The 26,065-nt window shown below is 61.4% G+C and overlaps 4 protein-coding genes across 5 annotated transcripts; 3 read left to right on the forward strand and 1 right to left on the reverse strand.

Moving 5' to 3' along the window:
* Positions 1 to 3,136: 3,136 nt before the first annotated feature.
* On the reverse strand, positions 3,137 to 5,724 carry TMEM256 (transmembrane protein 256). The gene is made up of 5 exons (XM_082707988.1): positions 5,387 to 5,724; positions 4,108 to 4,447; positions 3,781 to 3,812; positions 3,456 to 3,536; positions 3,137 to 3,357 (listed from the first exon to the last, which is right to left on the reverse strand). The coding sequence occupies exons 2-5, from the start codon at positions 4,190 to 4,192 to the stop codon at positions 3,214 to 3,216; spliced, it is 342 nt and encodes a 113-aa protein (XP_082564114.1). The 5' UTR covers positions 4,193 to 4,447; positions 5,387 to 5,724; the 3' UTR covers positions 3,137 to 3,213.
* Positions 5,725 to 8,122: 2,398 nt separating this feature from the next.
* NLGN2 (neuroligin 2) lies at positions 8,123 to 18,770 on the forward strand. Its single transcript, XM_082707975.1, has 7 exons — positions 8,123 to 8,822; positions 12,264 to 12,314; positions 14,428 to 14,577; positions 14,750 to 14,935; positions 15,062 to 15,254; positions 15,589 to 16,185; positions 16,897 to 18,770. The coding sequence occupies exons 1-7, from the start codon at positions 8,366 to 8,368 to the stop codon at positions 17,768 to 17,770; spliced, it is 2,508 nt and encodes an 835-aa protein (XP_082564101.1). The 5' UTR covers positions 8,123 to 8,365; the 3' UTR covers positions 17,771 to 18,770.
* A 1,389-nt stretch (positions 18,771 to 20,159) lies between these two features.
* SPEM1 (spermatid maturation 1) lies at positions 20,160 to 21,713 on the forward strand. 2 transcript variants are annotated; one of them, XM_082707981.1, is made up of 3 exons: positions 20,160 to 20,573; positions 20,683 to 20,740; positions 20,946 to 21,713. In XM_082707981.1, exons 1-3 carry the CDS (start codon positions 20,439 to 20,441, stop codon positions 21,683 to 21,685), a joined length of 933 nt encoding a protein of 310 aa, XP_082564107.1. In that variant the 5' UTR covers positions 20,160 to 20,438; the 3' UTR covers positions 21,686 to 21,713. The 2 variants fall into 2 exon arrangements, with proteins under 2 accessions (XP_082564107.1, XP_082564106.1); XM_082707980.1 differs by having other exon boundaries at positions 20,161 to 20,582.
* Positions 21,714 to 22,798: 1,085 nt separating this feature from the next.
* Positions 22,799 to 25,985, forward strand: SPEM2 (SPEM family member 2). Its single transcript, XM_082707979.1, has 3 exons — positions 22,799 to 23,772; positions 23,929 to 23,986; positions 24,107 to 25,985. Exons 1-3 carry the CDS (start codon positions 23,635 to 23,637, stop codon positions 25,453 to 25,455), a joined length of 1,545 nt encoding a protein of 514 aa, XP_082564105.1. The 5' UTR covers positions 22,799 to 23,634; the 3' UTR covers positions 25,456 to 25,985.
* The last annotated feature ends 80 nt before the right edge of the window (positions 25,986 to 26,065 follow it).

The raw sequence follows: 26,065 nt of genomic DNA on the forward strand, positions 1-26,065 counted from the left end.
CTCATGCCTCCTCCCTGGATATAAATGCTTCTGTGGCTCCCCACTGCCCTCAGAAGAGCCTGACTTCTCAGCCTGAGGCTCCCCACCCTTTGGCCCCCAGTATCCACATTTTTCACTACGACCCTCTCCTGGTCTTCAAGCCATTCACCAAAAATTATTTTTTTTTCTTTTTTAAAGATTTTATTTATTTGACAGAGAGAGAGCACAAGCAGGAGGGATTGCAGTCATATAGAGAGGGAGAGGCAGACTCTCCGCTGAGTGGGGAGCCTGACACAGGGCTCAAACCCAGGACCCAGGGATCATTGATCAGAACTGAAGGCAGAGGCTTAACCAACTGAGCCACCCGGGCACACCTGGTCACCAGGAATTCTTTCAGGTCACAAGTCCACTGGGCTCTTGTCTGCTTCAGGGCTGCCTCAAAAACTCCTACCCCGGTCTGGAACACACCCCCAACCCCTCACTGTGTTCTTCAGGTCCCTACGGAACGTTTTTGCACACTGCAGCTGCTACAGGAGTCCGGAGCTCAGAAGGGACTAGGGCGGAAGACAGAAATCCTAGGTTTAAAAGTATTCCGATTGGGGCGCCTGGGTGGGTCAAAGCCTCTGACTTCGGCTCAGGTTATGATCTCAGGGTCCTGGAATTGAGGCCCACATCGGGCTCTCCACTCGGCAGGGAGCCTGCTTCCCCCTCTTTCTCTGTCTGCCTCTCTGCCTACTTGTGATCTCTCTCTGTCAAATAAATAAATAAAATCTTTAAAAAAAAAGTATTCCGATTATAACTGAAGATGGGGGCTCACGGAGGTTACCCCAAAATCCTCCATTTAGAGAAACGGCCTGTACTTTTTCTGAATGCATACCTTTGGAAAAACTAAGCACATGCCTCCAACACACCACACAGATATGCACTCGATGAAACACACAAACATGGAAAGTAACAAAGCTGATGTTAAAATACATACACACAGGTGTTCTAACTCTCCATTGAAATTTGAAAACCATGGATCTAAACTGGGTGGCGAAGGGGAAGCTGGTAGGTCAGCCACAGCGAGAGGGAAAAGCGGGAATAGTGACAGAGAAGCAACAGGTTGTCGGGGCGCCTGAGGGGCTCAGTCGTTAACGTCTGCCTTCAGCTCAGGGCATGATCCCAGGGTCCTGGGATCGAGCCCCGCATTGGGCTCCCTGCTCGGCGGGAAGCCTGCTTCCCCCTCTCTCCCTCACCTGCTTGTGTTCCCTCTCTTGCTGTGTCTCTCTTTGCCAAATAAATAAATAAAATCTTTAAAAAAAAAAAAAAAGGTCATGTTCCGAGGACCGTGTGGCTAACTGTGTCCCATGCTACAGAGGCCGAAGATGACAAGATTGAAAGCCATCCGCTGGATCGCGCAACCAGAGGTCCTAACGAGTCACAGGATCCTTCCAAGGGCATTTATGGGCAAGAGATGGGACGGGAGACCAGCCGGGGTCAGCAGGTGATGCATAAGCCTGAGTCCAGAACTTCCCTGAGCTCCCCAACTACCTGCTTGGATGTGAACCAGGCATTTCAGAAGAAGCCCATCCAACACATGCCAACCTGCCTCCTGCGATCTGCCTGTTTTTCTCATCCGAGTAACAGCACCTCCAGCAGGTGTATAACCCAGAAGGCTCCCACTCATTCAGCCCTTATATCCAGTCCATCAGCGGGTCCCATCGGCACCACCTTCGAAATGCATCTGACCCGGGCCCTTCTGACCATCTCTTCCACCCTAAGACAAGCCATCACCATCATCTCATACCTGGGCCTCCTCTCCCGCCTTCCTCCAATGGGTTCTCCAGGTCTTCTAAATGTAGACATCAGATCCTAGCATTCTCTGACTTCAAACCTTTCAACCATTTACTGCTGCATTACAAATGAATTCCAAGTGCCTTACCACTCCCGGCAAGGCCCGCATGGGCATCTGGGATCTGGGGCCCTCGCCACTACCCATCAGCCACACTGGTTTTGCCCCTTCTCAGTGCACCTGATTTTCTTATGCCTCAAGGATTTTGAACGGCTTCTTTGCAGTCAGTTCTGAAGGTTACTCTTCCTGTCTAGAATATGCTTCCCCTAGGGGCACCTGGGTGGCTCAGTTGTTGAACAGTTGCCTTGGGCTCAGGCCATGACCCCAGGGTCCTGGGACTGAGCCCCGCAGCACTGTGCTCTCTGCTTAGCGGGAAGCCAACTTCTCCTTCTCCCACTCCCCCTGCTTGTGTTCCCTCTGTCAAATAAATAAATAAAATCTTAAAAAAAATACATATATATATGCTTCCCATCCAACTTTGTACTTGATTAGCTCCCGCTTCAGTGGACTTCCTGTGTGACAGTTTCCCAGCCCCCTACTCCCCTTCCCTACTCCACTACCCCACCGTCCCCCAGCCTCCCTGTTCTTTTCCTTCAAGCACACAGCACAACTCAAATGACCCATTTCTACTCTTAGCCAGGCAACTCCATGGGGAAACGATGGCATCTATCTTGTTCAGACTTAAATTTCCTTGTAATGTGTGTCTGACACATGATGACTAATTCACAGGCCCTGGCTGCCCCCTACATCTCTTCCGGTTCCCTACCTACCGTGGGTGCCGCGACAGCCTGCCTGGCCACCTTTTCTCACTCTCCTGTCTCAGAAATTCTGCCCACCCACAATGAGAGCGGAGAAGCTCGTTACTCTTCCCTTCCCCACCTCTGCTTGGGCACCGTGAAGCATTTCCCGACCGCCCCCCAGACATGATGATCTGCCCCTGTGGTGAACCCCAAAGTATTTTATAACTAATGGCCGTCCACCTGTGTGTCCTGACTGCTAGAGTGAGGGCTCCATAAATCTGTGGGCTGCCAGGGCTGAAAACCACCACCCTAAAGTCATCTTCAAGTTCCCGTGAGCATCGATACCACAGGATGAGCTTATCGGAACACAGAATCCCAGGTGCCAGAGAACACTCCAGTAAGACTCTGCATAGCTTCTAGCACTTTACAGCTCCGATGCCCTCGGGTCTAAGAACCTTGTAACAAGTCAACTTGAATTGAACAGAAGCCCCAGACCCAAGACTCAGTCTTAGGAAAGGGAGGGAGTCCAGAGGCCAACAATCCCTACCCTTCTTCCTCCAAGATGAACCAAGACGCAAGTGACTTTATTTGCCTTTCTCTTTTAATCCCCTCCCTACTCCAACTCTCAGAGAAGGACCCAGAAAGCAAGCACACGGAAGCTCAAAGAGCCAAGGCAAGCCAGCCCAAGATAAGCAGGCTCCCTCCCACCGGGGCCAAAGTCTGGATGCCGGGGTCTCCACTCAGGGCCTGGTAGTAAAAGCTGGTGCAGAATAAGGCGGTTCCCGAGGCCAGCAGTAACCCGGCCTGAAGGAGATAAAAGAAGAACACAGGCCAGTAAGAGATGGTCAGACCGAGCGGGAGCGGGTGGGGTTTGGTCGAGGTTAGGCGCGGCGTCAGATTACCCAGAGGGGTTTTCTGCAGTGGGGCACCCCTAACAGGGCCAGGCTGTGTATGAAGTGGTGTTTGTTGGCCTTGTCAAACAGCTGTAAGGAAAAGAGAAAGGTGGTTGGGGGTGGGTGCCATTTCCCCAGCAACGCGGGAGCCTGGATCCCATTCGGCCCCCAACTCGAGTCGGGCCGGCCTCCCGCGCAGGCACCCACGGCTCAGGCCGGCCGCCCTCTGCGCTCCGGGACCCCGCGCCCCGCCCCTCCGCGGCCCCCCGCGGCGACCCCCGACTCTGGGCGCCCGGAGACCCGGAGGCGGGGAGTCCTAGCGCGGGTGCTTCACCTCCTTTCCGTAGGCATCCGGAAACTGGGCGCCTGTAGAGAGAGAGGCAGAGGTTACCCGTCGGAGCGCCGGCCTCGCCCGCCCCAGCTCCCGGCAGGACCCAGGGGTACCCTGGCGACAAGGAGTGTCTCCAGGACGCCTCTGATTGGTGGAAGCACGCACGGGCACTGCTGGGAACCAAACCGGACCCGGCTGGAGGGGCTGTAAAAGGGTCGGGGCACCGAGGGCTGTCTGGCAATTCCCCCAGGCCCCTCCCCTGCACTAGACGCCTCCACACCCCCCCCCGCAACGGGCGTCACAGTGTGTGCTGCGTCCCCAGCCCCTGACCGTGCGCCCCGTAGGAGGCCAAGCCCAAGGCCCCGGCTCCGGACAAGGCGCCCAAGCGGCGGAAAGCAACACCCGGCCAGGCCATGGCAGTGGACGGTCACGCGCCGGACGAACACCGCCCAGGCCACCCGAGATGCCAGCCAATCCCGGTCTCCCATGCAAATGAGGTCCATAAGTGCCCAATCCAGGCCGTGTTCATTTCAGCGCCCGGGTCCTCACCCGGGTACTTGCGCCTTTGTAAAACCTCTGCTGAGTGGCGAAGCCGTCTGGCGGGCGGAGAAACGGGAACCAATTAGCGGCGGAGGAGCCGAGCGCTGAGGGGCGGGGCTGGAAGGCGGGACTAGAGGATTTGCGTCACGGATTGGCCCACTTTCAAAGTTGATCGCTTCTTCTAACATCTACCCCCCAACCTCCGGCCAATTTCCAAAGATCCCGGTCCCCACGCAAAGTTCTGCCCCTTTCCCCACTGGCTCCTCCTTTCCAGCTTTAAACCAGACCCACTCCCAAAAAGAGGCGGCGGCTCGGATAGCCAAGCCCCACCCATCGCCGTCAAACCCCGCCCACTGTCGAGTTGGTTCCTCCCACAGATGCAAGGCTCCGCCTTCTTCACATGATGCTCCGCCCCCTATAGTCTACCTCCCCACCCCCGCGTCCCCAACCCACCAACCCCCAGAGCCCCGAGGGTGGGAGACCTAGGGAGGGGGGATGTCTCCACCCTGCCCTGGCCCGTTTCGTCCATCCGTCGGTCTGTCCGCTCCCGCCCCCTTCCACCGTCTCCAATCCCCCCACACTCTGGAAGGCGGGCGGGCGGGCAGGCGGGTGCGAGCGAGGGGTGTGCGCCGCTCTCTCCGCAGGGGGCGGGGGAGGCGGCCGCGCGGTGACGCGCGGGGCTGCTGCGGCTGCTCCGCCGGCGGATCATCACTCTCGGGCTGGGATGGACGCGGGGCGGGTGGGCCCTGGCGCGCGGAGCCAGGAGTCCGGGCCTCCTGGCTGCTGAGCGTCCCCCGAAGCCTCCCCCTTACCCCCGCTTCCCTTCCTAGGAGCCCTGTCGACCCCCACCCTGGGGCTTCAGACTCGACTCCCGCCTTCCTCTGACTCCCTGGACCTCCCCCTCCCGCCCGCCCTCGGGATCGACTAGATCCCTCCCCCTCCCCGAGGATTCCGGCTGGATCCCGGCCCCTGCACCGCAGATCCTGAGCTCCCGGGTTCCGGGCCCCTAGGGATTGCCGTGGACACCTCCTCCCGCACCCGATCCCTTAGGATCTTCCGCCTGTACCACCTTCTGGTCCCTCGAAGACGGCCCACGGAGCCAGTGGATCCCCAATCCAGTCCTTTCTTGTTGCCCCTTCTTCGCTCCTCCGGCCCCACTGCGGGGTTCCCTGTTCTCAGGTTCCTCCTGACCCCATCCCCTACCTCTCCTTTCCCCGGGGATCGACTGGATCCCGGCCCCGCCCCCCGGGGCTGGGGCGATCCCCCTCCCCCGCCCGGTGAGGCGCTGCGGGCGGGGGCTGGGCCTGCGGGGCCGCGGGGGCTCAGAGGCCGCCGCCCCCCTCCCGAAGCCCGTCCGCCCCCTACTCGGAGCCCTGGATGGAGGCACCACGGCCCCAGGGCTGAGCCAGGTAGGAGCTAAGCCGGGCCGGGAGGAGGGGGATGCGTGGCGGTCCACTGGGGTCTCCTTTTCCCCATCTCTCTCCCTGCGCCTGGTTTCCCCCCAGCCTGCTCTGTCTGCGTGTCTCCGCCTAGGGATGCTCTCGCCGTGTCTCTGCGTCTCGGTCTCTTTGTCTCTGCCTCTCTCCAGCCCATGAATGATCCTTTGAATGGGCCCACAGACCCCGTGTGTTCCCATCTCCCCCTCCCCCTCCTTCTCCCTCCTTCTCCCCTTCCCGGCCAAGCCATTTTCCCCACTGCAGGAGGGGGGGGGGCTGCGGCCTGAGCACCCCCTCCCTCAATTCTGCCTGGCTGGGGGAGTCAGGCCCGGGCAGGAATGGAGAGAGCAAGGCAGAGAGGGATAGGGAGAAGGAGGGGGAGTAAGATGTGGCAGACAGAGATGGAGAGAGAAAATGGGGGAGACAGAGGTAGGAAAGAGGGGAGAGGGAGAGAGAGAAGGGGCTTCAGGGAGAAACGTGGGGAAGAGGTTTGAAGGAGAGAGATGAGAAACGGGCGAGGAGGGAGATGTAGAGGAGAGAGATGGAAAAAGACTGAAGGGAGAAGCCAGAGCAAGCTGGAAGAGGCCGGGAAAGATGCTCTCAGGGAGCGCTATGGAGGGGAGAGCGATGGGGGGAGGGCTCCAGTGGGAGGGAAGAAGGGAAAGAAGCTGGAAGCCAAGAGGCCCGGGGCCCAAAGTACCTGAAGTGGTGGGGGGGACACAGAGTCAGATCGTATTAGTAGGAGGGGGTGGGAGGGTAGGGCTATGGAAGCAGAACCCAGCCCTGCACGGACAGAGGAGATCCTGAGGGAGCCAGCCCAAGCCCCCTCCTGCTGATGGGAGACAGGAGCTTAAGAGGACCTGGAGAGGGGGAGGGCATGACTGGGTGTGTGTGGTAAGGATTCCTGTGTCCTCATCCCTGGAATAAATTGACACCTGCAGAGAGCCTGGCTCCGAAAAGCCCGCGTCAGCAAACAGCTCTGGCGGCTGCGGGGGGGGGGGGGGGGCTTGCTGAAATGACCTGGGAGTCTGCCCCTTCGGTGGGATCTTGTCTCTCTTCCTGCCCCTGCTGTCCTGAGCATCCAGGCATCAGAACAGCAACTGTGGGGGGGCCGGCAAGGGGAAGGGGAGGTAAAGAGCTGGGATGGGACGAGAAGAAAGCCGAGGTTTGCCCCCAGGACGTGGGTCAGAATGCCATGCGTGGAAGAGGCATCTGGGCTCCAGAGCTGTTCGAGACTGTGGCCGGGGGGGAGGGGGGTCGGTGGCTGCATCTGATGCCCTCCAAACCCACCTCAGCACCCCTTCTCCCCAGCCAGAGGCCTGGTCACTAGGGCTAGGCTCTGATTGGCCGACAAGGGGCAAGAGGCGGGTCTTTAGCGTTCTCTATGCCCCAATCTCCCGCTCCCCTGAACATATACACTTCTTTCTCTCTGCTAAGGTTGGGGAAAACTCTAGCATTCTTACTCACGCCTCTGCCCTCCTGCCCTGAACGGACCCCATAACCAAGCCAGCCCCTTCCCCTCTTCCTCCAGACCCCCCTCCAGGGTTAAAGCTGCAGCCGGTTGCCGAGGTAACATTGCGGGGCAGCATCCCGTCGCCCAGCAACCGGCTGCAGGATCACGCATCTGTCCCTGGATTTGCCCCTCCAGCAGCATCCCCTCCCTGCTCCAGCCCCTGCCTCCAGGCACCTTAACTTCTGATGGAAGAAATGAGGAAGACCTGGGGGGAAAGGGATCCGTCCCCTCCTCTGGTGCACAGATCCTTAGGGAACGGGGCTGTTGAAGGGAGGAGAAGGTTCTGGGACTGTGTGGCCCCAAGAATGGCCTGGAGTGGGAGTTCAGTGCCCTGAAATTACAGCTCAGGAGTAATTAACACATATAAACAAACCCGCTACTTCCTGCTAATTAATGACTTGGTATTTTTATTTTCTCTTCCTTGTCTATCTAATCCCTCCCAGGGAGGTGGGAACTGGGACTCCTGAGTCCCCGAGGAGAGCCTGCCTGGGAGGGATAAAGCAGCTGGAAAGGGGGGGGGCGTGCGGGGTCCAGGGAGCTGGCCCTCCTCCTCCTCTGGTTCTGTCCTGGGCATCTATCACATCCTGACCCCATCCCCAGCCTTAGACTTTTCTATCTGGGTCCCTGCTTTGGGGATGGGGGTTGCTGGGGTTGGTGGGTGCGGCAGGGGACCTGAGGGTGGCAGAAGGGGGGCAACTTGGTCTGAATTCCAAGTCACTAACCACTTGTCTCTTGTTTCCCTGTTCCCTTCTGTCTGCCCTGTCTGATTTCCCTTCCCTTCTTCCACTTCTCTGTATTTTTCTGTCTGTCTGTCTGTCTGTCTGTCTCTTGCACACCCCGTCCCTCCGCCCTGCAGTCGGGGCCTGCCTTCACCTTCTCCCACTTCCTTCCCCTTCCCCACCCCTTGCCCCCTCCATGGAGAGGAACAGACCCTTTCTCTGTCCAGTCTAACCCAGGTCCCTCCCCACCCCCCTCCTCCCTCCTTTCCCCCGCCCCTCCTCCCTACTGGGGCGAGGGGGGGCCTCCCTCCCTCTCCCCCCCTTCTCTCTCTCTCCGAGGGGGGGGGGTCCCGGGGAGGGAGGGGGGGTCCCCCATCAGCATGTGGCTCCTGGCGCTGTGTCTGGTGGGGCTGGCAGGGGCTCAACGGGGGGGAGGGGGTCCCAGCAGCGGCTCCCCAGGCAGCCCAGGCCTGGGCCTCAGCAGCCTCGGGGAGGAGCGCTTCCCAGTGGTGAACACGGCCTATGGGCGAGTGCGCGGTGTGCGGCGCGAGCTCAACAACGAGATCCTGGGCCCCGTCGTGCAGTTTTTGGGCGTGCCCTACGCCACACCACCCCTGGGTGCCCGCCGCTTCCAGCCGCCCGAGGCCCCCGCCTCGTGGCCCGGCGTGCGCAACGCCACCACCCTGCCGCCCGCCTGCCCGCAGAACCTGCACGGGGCGCTGCCCGCCATCATGCTGCCCGTGTGGTTCACCGACAACTTGGAGGCGGCTGCCACCTACGTGCAGAACCAGAGCGAAGACTGCCTGTACCTCAACCTCTACGTGCCCACCGAGGACGGTAAGGGCGCAGGCACCAGGCTGGGAACCCCGCGGACGCAGCCCACACGCATGCACGCAGACCCCCCAGCCTCGCGCCACTGGCCGAGCCCCTGCGAGAGGCCTCAGGTCCCTGCAGGCTGCGCGGGCCCTCCCAGGGTGGGACGGGAGCCTGCCAGGCAGTCGCAGGAACTCTCCCGCAGACAGCCACCCTGGAAGGTCCTGGTGCCTGCAGGGCGATCCGCAGGTACCAAGTTGGGCTTAAAGACCCCATCCCCACCAAGGCACACACACACTGTCTCTCCACGGAAGCGGGCATTGGAAGCATCTCGCCCTGCCTAGTCGCCCACTTTGGCCACTGCCCCACCTCCCACCCCAGGTCTGGGCTTGTCCCTGAGCAGTACCCCCTTTGGTTCCTTCTACAGCTCAGAGAGTCTCCTTTTTCCTCCCCAGGTGCACAGGCACCCTTCAGTATGTTGCACCATTGCACGCCCAGCGCCACACGGAGCTTAGTCCCCTTTCCTTCCAAAGCTCTGTCCCCTGATCCCTACGCACCCCCCTCATTCACAGCACAGCCCACTCATCCTCATGAGAACATCTTTCCCTCCGGGCGCCCCCCCACTCCAACTGACCAGCTCTCCTGGGGAAGGAGCTGTCCCGTTCACCCCCTGCCCCCTCAGTGCTCCCAGCCCCCAGCACAACGTCCTGGAAGGTCGTCCACCAGCCAACCTTCAGCCCCGGGACTGTATCTCACAGTACCTGCCTGTCTCCTGCCAAGGTGCTCAGCCCGACTTCAGCTGGCCCCAAGCCGAGCCTCATGAACAGTCCCATGTTATCCTTCCGACTCTCTGTATCACTAGTCCAGAACACCCCAGCACCACCACAGGGACCCCCCATTCCTACAGCATCCCCCGCAGGCTGTTTTCTGCCAACTATATGTACACACAGGCCTGGTACCCAGGAACCCCTGTACGGACACCGTAGGCCCCCACTATCCGCATGTCAGGTGCACACATACCACAATACCCTGGGAACCGCAACTCGTCAGCACATGGGATCAGGAACCCCACCAGCCTGCACACTTACCACATGCTCCAACGCCCACGTAGCCAGATGCCCAGTGCCCGCACGCAGCACACACCCCAGCGCCTCTCGGAAGCTGTGGACCCTATTGCCCGCTTAGACCCGTGCTCACCAGTATCCCCTGATACAGGTCATGTGTCCTAGTAACACCCCTACAGAGACCTTGGCCCTAGTAACCTTCCATGTGGCCACTCACACCACAGCCCCCAAAGCCCTCAACACTTCCTAAGCATCGTTTACCCCAGCTCTGCCTAGAGACCCCCTGTGTCCCAGCTCGGGCTGGGACAGCACGCCCAGCAAGCTTACACCCTTCCCGCAGATCGAGCACTCAAACACCTCACTCCCAGCTCCTGGGGTATCGCCATCCACCCCCTGTTCCCCCTATCAACCGTGCACCCTAACCCAATCCCACCCCTCCCGTTGTAACCATGCCTCCACAACCCAGGCCCGCAATACACAGAAGGAACCCCCTGCTCCAACCCCGTCCCCATTCCAGGCACCCTGATCCACTCTTCATCCCAATACACTCCAGACGCCCTCTCCAACACCATCATGCCCTCCATGGGAGAGCCATCCACTCCACATCCCCCTGCCCTCTCGTGGGCCCTCTGCCCCAGCAGCCTGCCCTCCACAATGGCCTCTGAATCATTTGCCCCAGGACCTCCGCACAGCCATCTCCGTGCTCTCCACTCGAGGGCTCTCCCCACCCCGCTCCTGCCTCCTCATAGGCTGTCCATGCTTGTGTCCCCCTCCGTGGGCTATCCCCTCGCCCCTCACACGGACCATCCAGCCCAGACTTCCCACCAATGGGCTGTCCAGCCCAGCACCTCCAGACAAAATGTCCACCCTGCCCCCACACCACCTATGCCCACACCTTCTGTATTTTTAACCATCGCTTATCACAGACCTGCCTGGGTCCTGACACATGCAGGTGATCTCACTGAATCTTCACACCAGCTCTGCAAGGAAGAGGTTGACTCAGGCATGAGTGCGCGCGCGCGCACACACACACACACACACTCACACATTAATCTCATGCTCACACATGCCCTGCTGACTTCATCCCCATCCTGTTGTAGAGAACAGACCCCAACCCTAATGGGTCCCTATGGGGCCCTCATCACCAGTTGAGAGAAGCCTTCCAGAGGCTGGCCTGGACCTCACTGACCCATCCCTCCCCATGTCAATGAGGAGAAGCCAATCAGCGAGGGGAACCCCCTCTGCTTTCTGGCTCCCAGCTTTTTGCCCCAACCGATTCCCCCTCCTGCAAGGAGCCTGGAACCAAACTCTGAGCCCCGCCTAGGGTCTTTCCGTGACCAGGGGCATACTTCATACCTCCCAGCACCTCCTGGCCCCTATGTGTCAGGGTGGCTCAGGGTGCTGTGTTTCCTGTTCCCTATTTGTGGACTGAACCCCGAATTGGGGAGGGGGGCTTTCTGGCATTAGAGCAGTGATGGGCCGGGGGCTGGGTGGGCCGGGGGGGGGGCAGGAGGTGCTCTTGTCCCCGGTGGGGAGTTGACTGTTCTCGGTGGGGGGAGAATAGGCCTGGGTGAGGGGTGCGGTTGTGGGGTGCAGAGGGTAGAGGTGGAGAGGAGGGCAAGACCTGATGACCCCTTTCCCTGCTTTGCCACACATCGGGGAGGTGGGGTGAGAAACCAGATCCCCGAGTGCGGATGGGAGAGGAATGCTGGCCAGGTGAGAGGCTGCGCAGGCAGACAGGCAGCCCTTGCTGACCTGGCCCCAGCACTCCAGTGGGAAGCTGAGGGCTTGAAGGGCTGTGAGCTGCAGGGGCAGGCGGCCCCCAGTCCCACCCTACGCTCTGCCTTCCAGATCTTCCAGATGGGCCCTTTCTGCTGCCGCCCCTCCCTCGCAGCCTGGGGGAGCAGGCAGGTGCTGGGCTGGCCCTGGAGAGGGCCCAGCGTGAGTGGAGGCGCTGGTGGCAAAGCTGGCCATGGCCTCCCCTGCTTGGGGCTTGGGGCTTGGGGCTTGGGGCGGGCCTCCCCTCCCCATCCCACCCCCACCTCTAACACCATTTCGTTTCCAGCAATTAGCAAACACGTCTCCAAGCCAAGTCGCTATGTCTTAAAACAGGCCTCAGCCCACTCAGGCAGCCCACCCCACCCCCCAAACCCAGCCTTTTCTTTGGGGCATGACTTTTTCCGGGGAGGGGAAACAAATTTGGGTTGTAGAAAACGTTTTTCTCTTTTCTTGGTTTCTTTTTCTTGCAAACGAATTTTGCTTTTTTTGGCTTATTTTTTCTGCCCTCCACCCTCCCCTTTTCTGCTTTCTGTCCTCCCCTCCCCATCCACCACCTCCCCCCGACCCCCATCTTTCCCCACAAAATTGTCCTTTTTTCTCTGTTTTGTGTTCCCGGTCTTAGGTCCGCTCACAAAAAAACGTGACGAGGCGACGCTCAATCCGCCAGACACAGGTAGATTTAAAAACCCCGCTGCTGCATGTGGTTGCTGATTAGAGGACGCTCAAGGCCCCGCCCCTAACTAAATGCCCCTCCCACCCCCGCGGCCCTCAAGGCCCCCCCAAGTCGTTTCTCCCAACTAAAAACGAAAAAGAAAAGAAAAGAAAAATTTGTAATAATTGGAAAAAAGAATTACGAAAACTTCAAACGAAATTTGAACAATGTTGGACCCACTAGTGAACCTGCAAGCAAAGCCAAACACGGCCAAAATTTAAGTGAAAAAAGAAATGTCAGAGGGGGAAAAAAAAACCACCAAAGAATTGGATAAAACGTTTAGAGTTCGGCAGCAATTCGGACTGTTTGGAAATTTGCGACATGTAACATTTGAAAAAACAAAACAAAACCAACTTTAATTTGGAGTAAAACTACATTTGAAAAAAAAAATTAAGTTGGCAAATTGATGGCACAACTGAAACGTAAGAAACAAACCTAAAATTTTCAAAAGCCTGTCAGATGCAGAAAACGCAAACATTTGAAGCGCATTAAAGAATCTGGAAATTTTTGAAAACAGGGCCCAATATCTTGAAGTTTCACCACAAAATTTTGAAAAAAAAATGCAAAGAACTTTTTTCTTTTTTTCTTTTTTTCCAAAAAAAAAAAAAAGTGGATCTTTTTGTTTTTTTGGTTTTGGTTTTTTGGTTTTGGTTTTTTTTTCTTTTCTTGTTGAATCTGCCCCCCCGAGAGCTTCTCGCTTTTTGGTTCTTGTTGTTTTTTTCTTTCTTTCTTCTTTCTTGATCCTGTTTTTTTGTTGTTGGTTTTGAATTTCTTGTTGCCCCGGCCCCCCTCCCTGCTCCTTCCCTTTCCGACCCCCTCCTCCCCCCACACTGGGAGTGGAGGTGCAGGGTGGGGAGGATGGGGGGAACTGAGGACTTGAAGAGAAAGGGCCTTTCAGGGAGGAGGCTCCCGCCTGAGTCTGGCTGGAAAGTCACTGAAGGTTCCAGAAGGAGGGCAAGAGCAGGGTTTGGGGAGGACACGGAGAGGGCAGAGCCCACCAGGTAGAGGGAGGTGGCAGAGAAGGTCTTAAGAGACTGGAGGCCACAAGCTGTCTGCAGGGGTGGGGGAAACCTCTCAGTGTCCTGTGGGCTCACCTTCTGGCAGGAGAAAGTTTCTATCAGGAGGACAGAGGCGAGCAGAGCTGCTGGGGACTTGGAGGCCCGGGCTAGTCAGGGATTGAGAGTGTCACGAGGGAAGAGGGCCTGTGGGCCATGGGGGACCCCAGCCGGGCGCTGTGGTGGAATCATGGGGGGCTGCTGAGAAGGGTACTTGGTATTGCCTTGGGGGCCATGGCAAGCCCTCCCAGACTCCCCCCTCTTCTGGAATCCGTCATGCCTCAGCCCAGTGATTCATGGGATCCTTTAGGGACAGGGCAAGAGGGGCGTCCAGTGCAGAAGCCAGGGTCAGGCCAGTGTTGGGGGGGGGACTAAAGAGCTGTACCCTGGCTTTATCAAGCAGGCTTTTTCCCACCCTGCCTCCTCCTGCCACGGTAATTAGGCTGGGGGTTGCCATGGTAACTGGGGAGGTGACCTAGAAAGGAATTAGGGCAGGGAGGAGACCAGGCCCCCAGGGACCCTAGGCTGGCACCCCTCACCCACAGACCGGGCTGCCACGTGGACCTGAGACCCAAGGCCTGAGTCAGAGGAACCGCCGGGACCCTCCCAGCATCTCTAGCGCTAGAGTCAGTCTCGGGAGTTTTTGCTCTTCCTCAGAGCAGGAAGGAGATTTGCTGTGTGTGTGTGGGGAGGGGGTCCCCTGCATCCAGCAGATGCCCTGGGGAGGGTCCCCCCCCCCCACCTCTTAGGCTTCTTGGAAGGTCTGTCTGGCATTCGGAGAAGTGCCATGGGGCAGGCCTGCAGGAGGTGGGGTGGGACCTTAGGCCAGGGCTCCTGGGGAGGGAGGGAGGGGAATCCGGTCTTGCCCCCCCCCCCCCCCGCAGGGACTGGAGAGACATGTCCCCTGAGCTCAGGGCTGGTCCTCTGCAGGCCCAGGAGCTGGGTAGTGCTGGGGCCGGTCTGACTGTATTCTTGTCCCCCAACCCTGGCCCACCACTGCCCGCCCCCTCCCCACGCAGATATCCGGGACTCCGGGAAGAAGCCAGTGATGCTGTTTCTGCATGGTGGCTCCTACATGGAGGGGACCGGGAACATGTTCGATGGCTCCGTCCTGGCCGCCTACGGCAACGTCATTGTAGCCACACTCAACTACCGGCTTGGGGTGCTCGGTGAGGGCGGGCAGCCCACTCGAGGGCCTGGAGTCTGGGTGGGGCGGGGGTGGGCGGTGTTCCTCTAGACCTGGTGGAAGCAGAATGGCTTCTGGGCTGGACCGAGCTGCCCAGAAAGGGGGCGAGGGTGCTCTGACACCCCCAGGAAGCCCCTTTCCTCCTGTGCTTCCAGGCTTTCTCAGCACCGGGGACCAGGCGGCCAAAGGCAACTACGGACTCCTGGACCAGATCCAGGCCCTGCGCTGGCTCAGTGAGAACATCGCCCACTTTGGGGGTGACCCTGAGCGCATCACCATCTTCGGATCAGGGGCAGGGGCCTCCTGTGTTAACCTTCTGATCCTGTCTCACCATTCAGAAGGTACGCAGCCCCCCACTACTGTGGCCCGCCCCTCCCATCGCCATTCCCACACACCCACCCCACCAGGTTCCCCCTTCCCACCCTCGGCAGAGGCAGCCCAGCCTGAAGCCTGCCCTGTCCTGCCAGGGTTGTTCCAGAAGGCCATCGCCCAGAGCGGCACGGCCATCTCCAGCTGGTCGGTCAACTACCAGCCGCTCAAGTACACGCGGCTGCTGGCGGCCAAAGTGGGCTGTGACCGGGAGGACAGCGCGGAGGCTGTGGAGTGCCTGCGCCGGAAGCCCTCAAGGGAGCTGGTGGACCAGGACGTGCAGCCCGCCCGGTATGGGGGTGGGAGCGGGCAGGGCTGGGCCTCCATTTTCCTTGCTGGTTCCCAGGACCTTGTGGGTGAGAGGTGCCCGCGGGCGTTCGGATCGGCTTCAGGCCCCTCTGCCAGCCCAGCCTACTTCCCTCGGGAGCCCGCCCTGAATGCAGGCGCCCAAACAGAGAGAGGGTGCATGAGGGCCCATGAGGCGCATCAGGGAAGACTCCCTGACAGGCCACGTGCCCGGAAGGACTCAGGAGATTTCACCCGAGGCAGAAAGAAAGGCTCGGCAGGCTAGGAGCTGAGAGGAGGCCAGGGAGCAGGTGATGAGACCCTGACCGCTTCTCCCCAGCTACCACATCGCCTTTGGGCCCGTGGTGGACGGTGACGTCGTCCCCGATGACCCTGAGATCCTCATGCAGCAGGGGGAGTTCCTCAACTACGACATGCTCATTGGCGTCAACCAAGGAGAGGGTCTCAAGTTCGTAGAGGACTCCGCAGAGAGCGAGGACGGCGTGTCTGCCAGCGCCTTTGACTTCACCGTCTCCAACTTTGTGGACAACCTGTACGGCTACCCGGAGGGCAAGGACGTGCTTCGGGAGACCATCAAGTTCATGTACACGGACTGGGCCGACCGGGACAATGGCGAGATGCGGAGAAAGACCCTGCTGGCGCTCTTTACAGACCACCAGTGGGTGGCACCGGCTGTGGCCACCGCCAAGCTACATGCTGACTACCAGTCCCCTGTCTACTTTTATACCTTCTACCACCACTGCCAGGCCGAGGGCCGGCCCGAGTGGGCAGATGCAGCGCATGGGGACGAGCTGCCCTACGTCTTTGGCGTGCCAATGGTGGGTGCCACCGACCTCTTCCCCTGCAACTTCTCCAAGAATGACGTCATGCTCAGCGCTGTGGTCATGACCTACTGGACCAACTTCGCCAAGACTGGGTGAGGGCCAGTGGGGCTGGGGGGCCCCCCCTGCAGGCCAAGGCTCGCACACACCCCTGCCATCCTTAGCGTCCCGCCCCCCAACTCCATACACGGTCATTCCTCCATCATTGCCTGGGCTTCCTTGCTGGCTTCGGCTCCGGGTTTGTCTCTCTGGGCCTCTTCCTCCCTCTCCAGGCATTCTGCTCTCCTTCTGATGCCCGGGCTTGTGTCTCTGTGTGAGAGTTTGTGTCTGTCACTATCTACCTCTCTCTCTCTTTGAATCCACTGACTCAAGCTTTTTGCTTGCTGCTCTCATCCTGGCGGGCTGTCCCCTGCCTCTGTCTCTCCATTCTTGTGTCTCTCTCCCTCAGTCTCAGATTCTGCCTCTCTCGCCAGTTAACTCCCTGCCCGTCTCTGGCCCTCCGTTCTCATCTCTGCCCGCCTCTGCCCCTCCAACCTCATCTCTGTCTCTGCCCTTCCAACCTCATCTCTGCCTGTCTCTGCCCCTCCATCCTCATCTCTGTCTCTGCCCCTCCCACCTCACCTCTGCCTGTCTCTGGCAGTTTCTCTCTCTTCTGCCTCTGGCTTCTTGCTTCTTGGCCTTTCCTTCTGTCTCAGGGCCCTCTTGCCCCCCCTCGTCTCTGTGGGTCTCCCTGCCCACCCCTCCCCCATAGGTGCGCCCGGGCCTCCCCCTCACTCCTCCTTCGCCCTGCCCTCCTGTGCCCGCAGCGACCCCAACCAGCCTGTGCCGCAGGACACCAAGTTCATCCACACCAAGCCCAACCGCTTCGAGGAGGTGGTGTGGAGCAAGTTCAACAGCAAGGAGAAGCAGTACCTGCACATCGGCCTGAAGCCGCGCGTGCGCGACAACTACCGCGCCAACAAGGTGGCCTTCTGGCTGGAGCTCGTGCCGCACCTGCACAACCTGCACACGGAGCTCTTCACCACCACCACGCGCCTGCCCCCCTACGCCACGCGCTGGCCGCCGCGCCCGCCCCCCGGCGCCCCGGGCACGCGCCGCCCGCCACCGCCCGCCACGCTGCCGCCCGAGCCTGAGCCTGAGCCGGGCCCCCGCGCCTACGACCGCTTCCCTGGGGACTCCCGAGACTACTCCACCGAGCTCAGCGTCACTGTGGCCGTGGGCGCCTCGCTCCTCTTCCTCAACATCCTGGCCTTTGCCGCGCTCTACTACAAGCGGGACCGGCGGCAGGAGCTGCGGTGCCGGCGGCTCAGCCCCCCCGGCGGCTCGGGCTCCGGGGTACCGGGCGCGGGCCCCCTGCTCCCCACCGCCGGCCGCGAGCTGCCGCCCGAGGAGGAGCTGGTGTCCCTGCAGCTGAAGCGGGCCGGGGGCGTCGGGGCTGACCCCGCCGAGGCCCTGCGCCCCGCCTGCCCGCCCGACTACACCCTAGCCCTGCGACGGGCCCCGGACGACGTACCTCTGCTGGCCCCCGGGGCCCTGACCCTGCTGCCCAGCGGCCTGGGGCCCCCGCCGCCCCCGCCGCCCCCGTCCCTGCACCCCTTCGGGCCCTTCCCCCCGCCGCCCCCCACCGCTACCAGCCACAACAACACGCTACCGCACCCCCACTCCACCACTCGGGTATAGGGGGAGGCTGGCGGGGGAGGCCCCCCTCCCTAGCCCTCCCCGCCGCCGCCAGCGCCGTGGCCTTGGCCATGGCCGCCGCCGTCGGGGGCCAATGCGGCCAGAAGGCAGGGAAGAGGACTGGCCACAGGCTTCTCGCGCGCCGGAGATGCCCCGCGGCGGGAGCGCCAGGTGGACATGGGTTTCCGCACCGGGATGCGTGTCTTTCCCATGCCCAGAGGCCCGTCCTCTTCTCTGGACCAGGGCCTCGGAACAGCCGGGGAGTTCCGGCCCCTCCATTGGGACACCAGTCTTGGTTGTGTGGAAACGTGGACATGTTTTCCCACGTGGAGGCGTGCTTTCTCACGAGGGGGTGTGTTTTCCCATGTGCAGGGTGAGGTGTTTTTTTTTGCCGCCCTGGACACATGTTGGCCCCCTCAAAAGAATTTCTGCGGGGATTTGTACCCCAGAATCCCATTCCCTCCTGCCTTCTCCCCCCCACCCCACCTCCCTACCCAATGGAGACCCTGGAAGTGGTGTGTTCCCGGACAGTGACCCTTGGGAAGGAACCGAGGAAATCAAGTCGTCCCCCCCCCAACTCCCACTGTGTGCCCCCCCCACCCGCCCCAGCGAAGCATGTTTATCCCCCGTGGCCGATGTCAGATGAAGACCGTGCTCTGGTGGGATTCCCTGCGGGGGGAAGGGAGGAGATCCGTTCGTCCCTGGGCTGCCTGGGAACTTTTCCCACGGGTCCAGGACGCATCTCTCTGAGTGGAAACATGTTCTTGCATGTGGATGTGTGTTTTCCCATGCAGACAGCCCCTTTCCCGCCAGCTCCCCCCCCCCCCCCCCCCCCGCGGCCCCCCAGACCTGAGGCCTAGCACTTAGCTCCTCCCCCCCCCCAGTAGGTGGGAACAGACTTCAGACTGACGGAAGTGGAGTGTGGAGGCCGTACAAATCCTGGGGGCAGACCACGGCCTGTCTCCCCCACCCAAGAGCTGCCAAGACGGGGGGGGGGGGGGGGGGGGGGTGGGGGGGGGGTGGGGGGGGGTGGCATGCCACCCACGGAGGCCATGCATGTTTGACCAAAGCCCTCACTGGGGTCTGAGAACAGCCTTTCCCTCAGTTCTCAGACCACTGCTCATCCGTGCCAAACTGGATTAGGTGGGTTTGTGGCGGGGAGACCCCCAAAATGTTCCAAGGATTCCCCAGGCCTGGGCCAGGGCAGGTAAATTTGGGGACAAATGGGATATGGGGGACGGAAGTGGCAGCGAAAGGGGTCTTGCCTGTGTCTCTCCTCCTTTCCTGTGTCATCCCTCCCTCTCTGCTTCGGTGTCCCTCCTCCCTTCTTTGTCTCCCTCCTTGAAGCCACCCAGTGTCAGTGTCAGAACACCTTCTCCCCTCAGCCGCCCACCCCCTTCTTTGACGAGGCCCCCTTCCCTCAGCCGGGGCTGAAGGAAAGGAGCCGCGGGAAGAGGGCGCAGGGGGAAAGGCTTCATGGGACAGGCTGGGGAGAGAATGAGGTCAGCAGTGCTGAGAACAGATGGAGGGGGCCGTGGGGGACGGGGCTTGGGCAGATAGCAGCAGGGCGAATCTGAAAGGTCGTGTGCAGTGGCCGCCCAGGAGAGGAACTGCCTGGGGAGAAAGGGTTTGGGCCTCTGGGAGAGAAGAATGGTGTCAAGTAGGGTTTTAAGGGACACCAGTGGAGGAAAGTCCTTGTCTGCTGGGGGCGGGTTTGTTAGTGCCAAACTTGAATAGGAGGTGGGGGGCTGTCTTCCACTGACACTCAAATCCGGAATCCCTGGTCTTGGCTCCCCAGAACTCTGCCTCCTGACTGTCCCTTCTCCCACCTCCCGCCATGGAAACTTAGTTCTTTTCTGACCCCTCCCCTTGCCTGGTCTAGCTCCTCTCCAAATGGCCATGCCCTCTAAATGCTAGGGACCTGGGCCCTGAACCTTGTAGACAGATGCCCCCCCCAGACTGGGGCATGGGAGGGGGGCTGGGGGACCCCATGATTCAGCCACGGACTCCAATGCCCAGCCCCTCTCCCCAGAACCCCCCCCAGACAATCCCACATCCCTGCCCCAACCCTTTGCGGCTCTGTACACATTTTTAAACCTGGCAAAAGATGAAGAGAATATTGTAAATATAAAAATTTAACTGTTGGTTGTGCCTGCTGTGGTGGGGCGGGGGTGCACTTCGAGGAGCTAAGCCTCAGGGCTTCCACTTGCCGGTGAGGGAGAAGGAGGTGGTCTGAGCCCACAGCCCATTTCCGGGAGCAGCTCAGAGCGCAGAAAGGGGGGAGTGGGTGCTGGGGTATGGTTGCCATGGTAGTGGGGTTGTGCGGGGAGTTCCGATCCGGGCCCAGGTGTGTGCAGAGGCCTGAGGCAGGTATAGAGAAGAAAGGGTCTGGGCTCGTGGGGGCAGACCCAGACAGGCCAGGGGGCACACGGGCTGGTCCAGGCAACAGGCATGCCAGGTGAAGGGTTCGGCTTCTGCCAAGGCCTAGGCCCAGGCTGGAGGGCCACCCACGAGCCCAAGACTCTGCCTCTTGGCACATTGTGAGGGAGTGCCCCGGCATCATTGTGACCCGCTTGCCCCCAGGAGCCCCTGGGGCAGGCACGCAGGCTGGTGGCTACTGTGGGCACAGTGGGCTGGGGGCCTAGGGGCCCCGGTGGCCCTAGGGACCCCCATGGCCATGGCTGAGCGGCCACGGCCCGGGTGGGCGTCATATCACAGCTCCAACAGCAACAACTGTCAGGACCTGGGCAACTCCATCCTGTTGCTACTGGGTCTCGTCATCTGCATTAACATTAGCATCAACATGGTGACGCTGGTCAGGGTGGGGCCAGGCGGGTGGGCACTGGCAGGAGGGCGGAGGCGGGAGGCCTGGTGGCCAGGGCCCGCCCGGGGTCATTGTGTCCTCCCTCACCCAGCTCTGGCGAAGACTCCGTGGCTTCTTACACCAAGTGTTCCATATTGTTTATGAGAAAGGTAAGCGGGGGGGGGGGGGGGGGGGCGGGGGGGGGGACGGGGGAGGGGTGGGGGGCACAGGAGAGGCAGGAACCTGGTGAGCCAGCCCTGAGCTAGAGCCGGGCCCTTCCCCTCCCACTCTCCCCTCTCAGCGGTGGAGCCTCCCCCCTGCTCCAGCATACCCGCCAGCCTCTCCACCAGCCTCCCGCCTCTCCTTGATCTACAGAAGCTTCTAAGCCATCCTCCCCAGGGAAGCCGCCCCAGCCTCCGAAGCAGAGCGCCCCTGCAGTCCACCTCCGATGTACCATGGACCCTGTGAAAATGACCGTGACCCCCCCGCCCAGTCGCCGCCACCGCCACCGCCGCTCTTCAGGCCGCCGTACCCACCGCCCGGCAGCCTGGGTCCCCGACACGGACGACGAGGAGAAGCCCCCACACCAGCACCCAGCAGTCTGCTCCCACCACTGGGATCAGCCCGCAGACTGGCAGGGCTTTCAGTCCACGCAGGGGTTCTGGGCTCCCTGGCCCCAGGATGCCGCGGAGCCCCCTCCCCAGACCATTCGCTTCCAGCAGGCCGTGGAAGGCGGGCCGCTCAAAGCGGAGATGCGCTCAGAGCTAGGCCTTGAGGCGTACGTGTACCCGGTGAACCCCCCGCCCCCCAGCCCACAGGCCCTGAGCCACAGGAACAGCGGGGTGGGGCCAGGGGCCCAGGCTGAGCCGGAGCCCTGTGCCCCTGCCCCTGCGGCCCCACCGCCAGTCCTGGGCCCTGCCCACGTCCCCGACATCCCCCGGCGCCGCTCCTCGGGCCGCGTAGTATATGACGCCCGAGACGTGCGGCGGCGGCTCCGGGAGCTGACCCGTGAGGTGGAGGCCCTGTCCCACTGCTACCCCCTGGGCTCCCCGTCCAGCAACGCCGTGGAGGGGACAAACAAGGGCTGGGTATACCGTTCTGTGACAGAGGGGTGACTGGGACGAAAATAAAAGGAAAAGAGGAGGTGGTCCGCGGTGGTGTTGGGGAAGCCAGGGCCCCTGTGGTGACTCAGAGAAGGGTCTCCCTGGCCACAGAGGCCTCACGAGCCCCAAGGACCCTCATCAACCTCCTGGCTTCCCTGGGCCCTGCCCGCAGCTCTCTCCTAGCCCCTGATGAGGCAGGTTCCCACCTGCCACTCCCCTGTTTTCTTTCGTGCCCAGAGCAGCCCCCCAGGTCCCGGCCCAGATCCTTAAGCTGACCTGCACTAGAGGAGAGACCCCCATCCCTGTGGCCCTAGCCCCTCAGCGGCCTGGTTTTGGCCGGAGCCAGGGCTGGGCTGTAGCCCCCAGGTGTGATGTGTGCCCCCACCCCAAGCCCTAGTTTCTTTGAGCGGGGCTGCTGGGAAGGAGGGCATCCAGGCCTCCCCATGCCCCAGTCAGGACTGGAAGCTTCTGTAGCCACGAGCAGGCTTGGAGCCGAGGACCACACACGGGGGACATTCTTGAGGGCTGCCCTCTGAGACCTCACTGCTGCGGTTAGCACCTGCCTGTCACCAAAGAGGAGACCGAGCCTCAGGGAGGAAAAGTGACTTATTCACGGTCACACAGAGTCAGCCTGGCCCCTCAGGCTCCCACCTGCCTCAGTCGACCACAGGAACTCGTCAGAGCATCTCAACCACACGCAGCAGGGAAACGCAGGCCCTGCCCTGCTCCTAGATGGCCCGCGTTGCACACACACATGCACACGCATGCACAGACATGCGGACACGCACATGGCCACCGGTGCGCCTGGGAACCGAAGCCATGTGAGTGCTCCCCTGCCAAAGGCCGCAGACCCCACCTTCCGTAGCAGATGTGTGCGCGGAATGTGGACAGACAGGCCTTCTGAGCAACAGAGCAACAGAGCAACGGGCCTGTTGCTCTGTTCGCTTTCAGCTGACATCATTGATCACTTTGATCCCGTTCAGTGAGTGAGTATCGAGCACCCACTACGTGTTTAGGGGCTCGAAGGGGAACGCCCACTGGGTGTTGCCTTATTCCGGTAGAGTTATTCACCCATCGTACAGACAAATGACTCAAGGACCCCAGGGCGCCACTTCCAGGGGCCCCAGTCATGAACCTGCTTCTGAACAAGTCTCCTTTGTCAACAATGACATCTCTTTGTGCTTTGTGAATTTCGGGAGGTTTTCTTAAGGGGGCATCTAACAGTTCTCCGGCTGGGAGGTCTAGGTCAGTCGGAGGGCAATTGGTTAGGAAGCAAAAAGAGCATGGTCGGGGGGTGGTCCCTGGCAGATGAAAGCAACCGGGGCGTGTGGGAAGTCAGTCTTGCTCCGAAGCAAGGGGACCAGTGGGCTTGGTGACCACACTGTGTCGGCTACAATCCTTGGCCAGAAGGGGTGGGGGAGGGTAGGTGCTAGATGAATCATCGCAGTGAAACAGGAAGGATGGGGAGGGAACAGCACAGTGGGGTGACCCCAGGGGGACCCTTGCTGTCACCCTAGCTGCTAGCGCCAAGTAGGCATGGGTCGAGGGGACAAACTCCACAAGCTGCCATGATGTCTCATGAGGACAACGACTTGGAGGAAATTCTTTATGGACCGTTCGAGCCCTGTGAAAACCGTCTTACAACTATAGCGACCCTATTTTCAACTCACGAATCCGGTGGTGACTTAAGTAGGCCCCTGTGGGAGACAGAGACAGACTGAGCTCTGGGATATCCGGGAACGGGGGCCCCATCAAATGGCAACCAAGGGCGGCCATGGCCATCTAAGGGCGAGCCACGTGGATAAGAGTGGCCACCTCTGCATTGTGACTCCCCACAATGTGCCTCATTATGACCCAGACCCCTCACCAGCTGGTAGCTGTCCCCAGGTCCCAGCATGAGTACAGTGTGGTTGGGGCCTGGGGGGGGGCGGTGGCCCAGGTGGCCCTAGGGCCCCCCCACCATGGAAAACCAGCTCTGGTATGACAACGTGGGGTGCTGTAATCAGTATCAGGAACATCCGCAGGATCCCGAAGATGTGCTGCTTCTGCTGGTGGGCCTTGTCATCCTGGTGAACATTGCGATCAACGTGGTGACCATGGTCAGTGCTGGCGGCGGGCCGCCCCCACAGGCAAAGGGGGGGGCACCTGCACCTGCAGGAGTGTGCTCTTGGCTGGGAGCCAGGTAGGAGTGTGGCGGGGCAGGGTGCGGGTAGAGAGACGCTCGGTCCTCACTCCCGCCCTCTCCCCACCCCCAGATGTGGCATGGACTCCAGAACGCCTTAGACAAGATGATCTCTTGGACTAATCAGAAAAGTAAGTATGGCAGTAAGAGAGGTCGGGGACATGGCCCCCTTCCTCCCACCCCATCATCACCAGCACAACCCGAGAAACCTATGCCGTCCTCCCGACCTCACGGACTCTTGTCACCCCCAGATGAAACCTCCCAGCCTTGTGAAAGTCCCACCAAGGATCCCCCTGCCAAGCCCCAAGACGTCCACGTCCACTGCACCCTGGAGCCCATGGAAGTGAAGCTGGCCCGGCCGGGGTGCTACCCGTCCTCCTCTTACCACCATCTCCGCAGCTCCCGTTCCTGCCGCCGCAGCCGCCCCCGCCGCCACCGCCACCGTCCCCACAGCCGTGGCCCTCGCCAACGCCACGGCCACGGTCACCGCCACCACCACCACCACCACCACCACCACGACTCTTGCAGCCACCAGTGGGGGCTGAAGAACCAGAAGCATTTATGCCACAACCGCGCAGCCTTCCGCAGCCACCGTCAAGGCCGCAAGATGTCCCAGCTGCGGGTGGTGCCCTCCTTCGGGGGCGACCTGGACTCCTACCTGGAGGAGGAGGACCTGGCCTTCCCACACCCCAAGTACCCACGGGGCGGCTGGGGAGGGCTTTACCCGCAGAGGGGCCTGCCCTCCAACGTGGGGCTGTGGGGCCGCCGGGGCGGGATCCTGGCCAGTCTGCCCCCGCCCTCCCTCTACCTCTCGCCCGAGCTGCGCCGCATGCCTAAGCGTGTGGAGGCCAAGTCGGAGCTGCGGCTGCAGTCCTGCGGGCCCCAGTGCTCCCAGTCCCGAGTCTGGGGCAGCATGGAGGTAGAGCAGTGGGCCTCACCTCCACCGCCCCTCCGCCGGCTGCCCCCCAATCCCTCCTGGGTCCCCGCGGGGTTCAGCCCTTACCCCTCGAGCGGCCAGCTCCTCTATGACTCCTGGGACCAGCGGCGGCGGGGTCTGGAGGGCTCTGAGCCCCCGCCCGCCCTGGTGCCCCGGGGCTCCCGGCCCGAGGCCCGCGAGCACTGCTCCCCCCAGGCGCACGGGCGGAGCGTCCCTGGCCACACTTACAGCCAGCCCAGCCGCAGCCCGCACCCGTCCACGGGCCACCTGAGCTACAATGCCCGCGAGCCCCACGAGGTCCGGCGCCGGGCGGCCGAGTGGGCTGAGGCACTGCCGGCTCGGCACCCTCTGACGACTTCCACCTCCCTCACCATGCTGGGCGAGACCACCTACCAAAGGGCCCCAGCCCCGTGCTCAGCCCTGCTCCCCCATTCCTCCCAGCCCCTGCCTGAAGCCCAGGTCCCCGAGCCCCCCCAGCCCCAGCCCACCTTCCTGCCGCTCAGCAGGAACCCGGGGGGCACTGCCAGCTGCCAGGTCTACGATAGCCTGGAGCTAAAGCGGCAGGTGCAGGAGAGCCGAGCGCGGGCCAACTCGCTGCCCCCGCCCTCCGCCTCGGCCTCGAGGCCATCGCTGCACCGGAGCCGAATCGGGAAGCTTCACTGACCCGCGGCAACAGGGGGGGTGCCACACAGAGAGGCAGGAATAAAGAGCAACAGAGTTCGGAAAGCACTGTGGTGTGTTCTGCGGCTGGGAAGGGTCCCTCCTCCTGTCAGCCTGTGTCCCCGTGGCTGTGGCCTCCGTCCCCTCTGGCAGGACCCTGGTTCCACCCCGTGCTGCCCTACGGGGCCCTTGCAGCCAGGAGACTGGGAGACCTCCACCAGCTCTGGGCGGCTGCTCTCCCTGGTCCGTAAGTGGGCTCTGCGGCTCAGCCCCACACGACACGGTGAAGGTCAGATTCCAGGCCCGTGCGTCCTACATCCGCTTAGATCCAGGGCCACTGCCCCATGGAGGGCAGGGAGAAGGCCAAGGCTCTGAGGCCAAGGTCTTCCCAGCCTCAGGAGTGGCCGAGGGAACGGACTGCGTGAGTGTTTGAGGGAGCAAGGTAGGGCAGTGAGGGAACAGAGGAGGAATGAGGGCCCCAGGGCAGGGTGATGGCTTTCAGTCCCGCTGGACTTTGGGGACTCAGGTGAGGAGAACCTGGTACCAGAGCAGGCCGTCCTAGGCCCTCCATTTCCTCCCCTCCCTCATTGTGACCCAACACCTGCCCCATTGT

This window comes from Mustela nivalis (assembly GCF_964662115.1).
Source record: "Mustela nivalis genome assembly, chromosome: 17".
Taxonomy (NCBI): domain Eukaryota; kingdom Metazoa; phylum Chordata; class Mammalia; order Carnivora; family Mustelidae; genus Mustela; species Mustela nivalis.

Excerpts from the sequence above, each read along its gene's own strand:
- TMEM256 (XM_082707988.1), bottom strand. The coding sequence starts at position 4,192 with ATGGCCTGGCCGGGTGTTGCTTTCCGCCGCTTGGGCGCCTTGTCCGGA. Across the intron at positions 3,813-4,107 it reads GGCCTCCTACGGGGCGCACG|GCGCCCAGTTTCCGGATGCC; the intron begins GTCAGGGGCTGG and ends CTCTCTCTACAG. Across the intron at positions 3,358-3,455 it reads ACTGCAGAAAACCCCTCTGG|GCCGGGTTACTGCTGGCCTC; the intron begins GTAATCTGACGC and ends TATCTCCTTCAG.
- NLGN2 (XM_082707975.1), top strand. The coding sequence starts at position 8,366 with ATGTGGCTCCTGGCGCTGTGTCTGGTGGGGCTGGCAGGGGCTCAACGG. Across the intron at positions 8,823-12,263 it reads CTACGTGCCCACCGAGGACG|GTCCGCTCACAAAAAAACGT; the intron begins GTAAGGGCGCAG and ends TCCCGGTCTTAG. Across the intron at positions 14,578-14,749 it reads CTACCGGCTTGGGGTGCTCG|GCTTTCTCAGCACCGGGGAC; the intron begins GTGAGGGCGGGC and ends CTGTGCTTCCAG.
- SPEM1 (XM_082707980.1), top strand. The coding sequence starts at position 20,439 with ATGGCCATGGCTGAGCGGCCACGGCCCGGGTGGGCGTCATATCACAGC. Across the intron at positions 20,583-20,682 it reads GCATCAACATGGTGACGCTG|CTCTGGCGAAGACTCCGTGG; the intron begins GTCAGGGTGGGG and ends TCCCTCACCCAG. Across the intron at positions 20,741-20,945 it reads CCATATTGTTTATGAGAAAG|AAGCTTCTAAGCCATCCTCC; the intron begins GTAAGCGGGGGG and ends CTTGATCTACAG.
- SPEM2 (XM_082707979.1), top strand. The coding sequence starts at position 23,635 with ATGGAAAACCAGCTCTGGTATGACAACGTGGGGTGCTGTAATCAGTAT. Across the intron at positions 23,773-23,928 it reads CGATCAACGTGGTGACCATG|ATGTGGCATGGACTCCAGAA; the intron begins GTCAGTGCTGGC and ends CCCCACCCCCAG. Across the intron at positions 23,987-24,106 it reads CTCTTGGACTAATCAGAAAA|ATGAAACCTCCCAGCCTTGT; the intron begins GTAAGTATGGCA and ends TGTCACCCCCAG.